Source organism: Fukomys damarensis, unplaced genomic scaffold (assembly GCF_012274545.1).
Source record: "Fukomys damarensis isolate Sample0158 unplaced genomic scaffold, DMR_v1.0_HiC HiC_scaffold_18, whole genome shotgun sequence".
NCBI lineage: Eukaryota > Metazoa > Chordata > Mammalia > Rodentia > Bathyergidae > Fukomys > Fukomys damarensis.
Genome location: NW_022900930.1, coordinates 48,406,124 through 48,411,923, shown reverse-complemented (window position 1 = coordinate 48,411,923; position 5,800 = coordinate 48,406,124). Strand labels below are relative to the sequence as shown.

Below are 5,800 nucleotides of genomic sequence, written 5' to 3'. Positions count from 1 at the left end.
GAGCGCCACACTGTCGGGCTCTGCTACCAACCTGGCCTCACTGACGGCCGCCCTGGCCAAGGCTGACAGGAGCCACAAGAACGCGGAGAACCGGAAGTCCTGGGCCAGCTGAGCTCGGGTGCCTGGTGGACACTGATGGGGGCCGTCCCAGAGCAGGGCCGTGAATGCTTTTTGCACGACACAGGGCTGGTGACCTGCCCACTTCCCAGCTCTTTGGGACTCCAGAAGCTTCGCTGGGGGTGGGGAGGTTCTGGAAGCCCAGAGGCGCTGCGGGACAGTGGCTGAGGCCTTGGGCCACACAGCCTGGGACGGGGGTGTCCCTGCAGGGGTTCTGTGGTGCCCGCCTTTTTTCTGCTCTGTCACCCCACTAATGTCTTAAACCGTGGCCCTAACAGTCCTTGCTGTGCCCAGCAAGGATTCTGTCCTCTGCCCCAAGTGCCAGCTCCCTGAAGTGCCTCATCTTTGTGGGTGTCCTGGCATCTTTAAACCTGGTTACCATTTATGCCCTTAACAGGATGCTTGGAACATATTTATTTATATTTATTTTCCCAAATTGAAGTCCCTCATGTCCTCCCAGGCCTCTGTCCTCCATCCTTGGCCAGCAGCCTCCTGCCTGGTACGTGGGTCCTGGAGGAGGCTGGGATGCAGCCCTCATCAGCCCCTTTATTACAGACACCCAAGTGGCCTTACTCTGAGGAAAGCAGGCCGGGGCAGGTGGCCTACCCTGCAGGGGAAGTGAGGCGGTGTCTCTGCTTTGCTGGGTGCAGTAGTGGTGCTGGCCACGTTAACTTCTTGCTTCCTGAGCTCTGACTGTGGCCTGGCAGGTGGCTGTGGAGGGAGCAGCAAGTGTGTGACTCCAGGGGAAGGCAGTCAGGGTGTAGAATGGGACAGATCCTGGCCCAGGCCACCACAGCCCCCAGCTCAGGATGGGAGCCAGGCACCCTCAGAGTCTGTCTCTCGTTCCCCCACTTCCACCCCTGAACTTGCCTGAAAAGCTTTTGTGGCGGAATCCCTGGCTCTTGGGTCTGAAGCCAGTGGCAGGAAGGACGCTAGGCCCCACAGCAGGTCCTGGGAACACAGAGCCTCAGGGCCCCCGCAGTGCGGCCCAGTACTTGGTGTCTCTGATGCGGTGCATCGCTAGCCGGCGGAGCTCTGCTGCCTACCTTTCCCCTCATACGACCCGGGCTAGGGAGACAGCATCTTCCTGTTTCCCAGGCTCTGTAGCCAGAGTCCAGGGGTCTGGGCCAGAGACCTGCCAGGAGGACCCTGCTGCCATCCTGTGGGGACAGTGTGGCGCCCTGTGGGGAGCGCAGCTGGCACTTGGGGGACAGCTGGCTGGTGTGTTCCCCTGAGTGAGTGCTGTCAGCTTTGTGGGACTTGCCGCTTGTTCCACCCCATGCAGCACAGGCCGAGGTGCTTAGATTTTGTGGTGAGCCCCTGTCCCTTGCGTCAGCTCCCTGGAGGAAGGGCAGGCCCTGAGTGCTGTGCAGAGGGCATGTCTGGGACGTGAGAGGCCGTGGGGCGTCACGTTCCGAGTGATGGACTTGGCAGGCTCTGGCTGCCCAGGATGTGGCGTGAGTAGCCCGCCAGTCACCAGGCACGGGCAGGGATGCTGTGCCCTGTGGGCCATCAGGGTGACTTCCAGGGGAAAGGGAGCTGGAGGAGTCACTGCCCTGACAGCTGCTTAGAGCTGGTGGGCACTGCGGGGTCTTGAGCTGCACGACTCTGCACCACCGCCTCTGCTCCTCCAGCCCGTACCACCCCAGCCCCGGCCTCAGCCAGAAGGCGTGGACCACTGGGTCACCTGTTATGCTCTCCTGGGCCCGAACACTGCCTGGGCAGCTTTCTCAGATACCACGGTGCCTTCCTTGTGGCTGCAGATACGAATGGTGTTGGGAGAGTCTGGGCACAGCTTCTCTGTGTGTGGATTTTGTAAATAGAATGAGTTCACATGTGAAGAAAGTGGCTTTGATTCGGGGATTATAGTGATTTGGTACACTTAAGTGGGAGGTAAAAAAAATCCAGAGACTAATGAGTTGTAAAGGCATCATGGTTTGTATTGTACAATGAACTAAACCTCTGTAATTTTGTACCATATATGCCTTTCCACCAAATGACCAGCAGCTTCTAAATAAAATCAGATGATTTCTTGCCTCAGCTCTAGCTCGTTACTCCTGTCCCTGGCCTGGACACGGTTCGGGCTCCCTGCAGACTGTTCCTGATCATGGCCTTGTTCTCGGCCATGGCAGTGGCTCTTCCGGATGGAGACTGGAAAGAGGAAGTTGGGAACAGTGGCCCCTGGGACGCACCCCTCCTCAGCCCAGGGTGGAGCTGATCAGGACTGGACCCAGAGCACCGGGGACCCCACGGGCAACTTGGCCGGTCTCCAGCTTCTCTCACAGATCCTCCCGACAGAAGCCAGGAAGCCCATGGGCTTCGGAGGTGTGAGCCAAGGTAACGCGAGCCTTTGGGGAGGGAGGGCCTTTCCCCAGCTCTCTGGCAGTCCCTCGGCCTGCGTGACAGACCCCACTCTGCACCGGACTGGGGGCCACAGCATCTCTTCTGCTGCCCTGGAGGTAAGGAGCCTACAGGTTCCGGGACAGGGTGTTTCGGGGATGGGGACAAGGGTTGTGCAGTGGCCTGCTGGCAGTGCCCGGCTCAGGTCCTAGGGGACAGCAGGACCTGAGACCACCTCCTGCAGACAAGGTCCGCGAGGCACGGAGGGTGGAGGATGCGGCCCCTCGGCTGGGAAGGCCTCACAGTCCCGCCGTTGGCCGTGGACCCCAGAACACAGGCCAGCGCCAGCAAGGGCCTCCCTGGTCTCGTTCTCCGGTGTGTCATCCAGGCCTTGTCTCATGAGGTAGGGATGCAGCCACCTGAGGAGCTGGCTGTCAGCCAGGGCCGGTCCTGCGGGACTTGTTTATATTCACAAGCGCAGGAAAGTTCTCCGACTCGGCACTGCCGAGCAGGGACAGGACACAGCGGCCAGGAGCAGCTGTAGTGGGAACGAGGCAGGAATCTGAACGCAGCTGACCTAGCTAGCTCCAAGGAGAAATCCTGTTTCAGTTTGCAGCTTTCTTGCAACACCGTGGGATTATCTGTTGTCTGCATCAAGCTCTGGGGCTTTTACAATTGTTCGGCCCCAAAACTATCCCCGGTGGACATCAGGTCACTCGTGTGCGGTGTGGGGGCATCTGCACCTGTCCTGGCCTCGCCAGGTGGTCCATCCTGGTCAGTGACCAAGGGAGGACAGATGGCTATGGCTGACGGTCAGAGGCTCCTGCTTACACAGCGAGAGCAGTGCGGGGCCCAAGGCATAGAGTGTGGGGTGGGGACCACTCTGCCCCCAACGCCATGCTGGTTCTCCCCTCGCTGCCTGCACTTGGCAGCCATTCTATAGTCTGTGTGTGCACCGAGGGGAAGAAGAGACCCTTTACTTCACAGGCTCTCTAGGGAGGGGAAGCCATTGAGCTTCGGAGCTGTTGATGTGCAGGGACAGCTGAGAGAACAGAGTTCAGGGAGCTGAGCCCGGAGCCTTTAAGGAAAAGCGGGTATCAGCTTGGGTTTTCCTTTCCTCACCGGTCTGGGTGAAAGCTCCAGGGGGGCTCTGGGAGCAGAACAGGGGCAGGGAGGGGAGGCCGGACATCCTGAGCACCCCTACCCCAAGGCAGGGCTTGGTGCCCAGACCCTTTCCACAGCTGAAAAGTGGTGCTGGGCCCTTCCAAAGTGCATGTTCAGACCCAAAGAAATCCAAGGCAGCCTCGGTTCAGTTATACATTTTATTCTCTAATAGGTACAATACTAAAATAAACACAAATTAAAAAAAAGTTTTATTAAAACAAAACTGTACAAAAAAGCAGTATACTACATTTTAATTACAGAACAGTCTACTGTCCAAAAGGCACTAATCCAGAATAGGAGATACAATGATACAGGACTCATTGGAACTATTTTAATACATACAGCACTTGTTTCTCTGATCACTGCCACCCAGAAACAAGGGCTTCCTGCTACAGTCGCCGCGCGCGCACTGTTGAATCCGAGTCCTAGGGGCGCAGCTGCAGTATCGCTCTTGCTTGGGCGGCTTCCGGAAGTGGGGCTGCCTGGCTCAGAGCCGCCGTCCCGGGGTTTAGCACCGGCAGAGTGGGTTCGGGGGTGCTCGGGACCAGGCTGGGGTCTGGCCGAGGACGGGGACAGCCTGTGTCCCTCACCCTCCCTGGGGGCCACCTCGGGGCACAGCGTCCCTGCTCCCCGCTTCGGCCGGGCCGAGTGGCTGAGACAAGGCCGTTAGGCCCAGACTCGGTTCTCTCTGGACTGTGGCCCCGAGGAAGAGAGATACTGCAGCTTTCTAAACAGTGTCATACACAGAAGACGAGACAGGCATCTGATGTTAACAAAAATAAGTAACAAAGAAATAGGATTAAACCAAGTCTCTTCTCACAGCATCCTATACTACATCCTCCTTCTGCTTAGCAGAAAATTGTACGTACACAAAAATACAAATACACCATTTTGTAGAAGTCTGATTTTAATATATTTATATATATTTCTATTTATACGAGTGGCAGGTTAGTTCATTATACAGAGCTTTTTGCACTTTTGGCTCATATGCAACAAGGCTTATAAATTCAGCTTTAGCTTTCATTCAGGTTTTATAGCTTTTGAACAACTGTTTTCACATTTAAAGCAGCATCCAATTTGCACTAGGAGTTTGTGGTGATTACAGGAGACACGGGGCGGGCGGGATACATTCCAGTGTGTGGCGTGGAAGGAGGGTTCCGCGTGGACAGAGCTTACCATGGTGACCTTGAGGTAGACTGAACACCCTACAGCAGACTCAGACAGGTGCGACGCCCTCAGGGCCACATGGTGCATGAGATGGGGACAAAGACCAGAGACGCAGACATGACAGGCAAGGCGGGGCGCGGCCCCTCAACACTGGGCTGCTCAGGGTGCTGGACGCTACTTGCCCAGCCCCCCGCACCAGCCACTAGACGGGGACCCCCCCCCCCCCCCCCCCAGCCACTAGACGGGGGCCCCCCGCCGGCGCTCTGCTCTGGCTGCAGAGTGCAGGGGAGTCCTGCCTCCCCCGGCTGCCCACATCCTCCTGGCCCAGGGCCTGGGCTACATTCACTCCGCTAAGCCAGAGGGGGACATCGGGCCCTGGGCAGAGCCCCATTCCCGCTTTGAGCACAGCAACTCTCGGTCTGGCCACCATCACAATCAAGTGCCCGGTGTTTGGGTTACTCCATTGTCTGAACAAAAATGCTGGGTTATTACTGAAAATAAAGTGCCTGGGTATGGATTGTTCCATTCTGCAAAACCTTTTAATGCACCCACAAATCATCTGCATGCTGCTGGCGATGGGCTCTGCACACAGCGCAGTCAGAGTCCTGTCCTGTGCTCACCATGTAACCAAGGCCCCGAATCTAGGTCAGACTTACATGTCTTTAAAAAAGAGGCAAACAATCTCACACTCGTCTGCAGAGACGCAGCTGGGCCTAGGTGACACCGATGGAGGCCCCAAGGGCAGCCCCCAGGCCTAAGGTCAGGGCCCGGGCACCGTGCTCGGGGGGCCTTCTGGGTCTGGCTGCGTCCCCACAGCTGGGGGCAGGGTTTCTGCTGTGAGGCTGTCCTGCTCTCCCGTCTTTACAGTAGCACGGCACTGAGCTCTAGCCGAGCAGACTCCTGAAAGCTGTCTAGAACCGAGACCATAACCGCGTCAACAGAAGCAGCACGGGACAGTGACGGAGCCGGCCTGACGGCTGCCCGGAGCTCTGCCCACTCGCGCGCCTAGGGC

The 5,800-nt window shown here is 57.6% G+C and overlaps 1 protein-coding gene across 1 annotated transcript in view; it reads left to right on the top strand.

The window, feature by feature from the left end:
• Kif13b (kinesin family member 13B) overlaps positions 1-285 on the top strand; it is a 132,833-nt gene extending 132,548 nt beyond the window's left edge. Inside the window, exon 41 of the mRNA XM_010625082.1 lies at positions 185-285. Within this exon, the coding sequence (XP_010623384.1) occupies positions 185-285 (101 nt within the window). The remainder of the gene's footprint in view (positions 1-184) is intronic.
• The last annotated feature ends 5,515 nt before the right edge of the window (positions 286-5,800 follow it).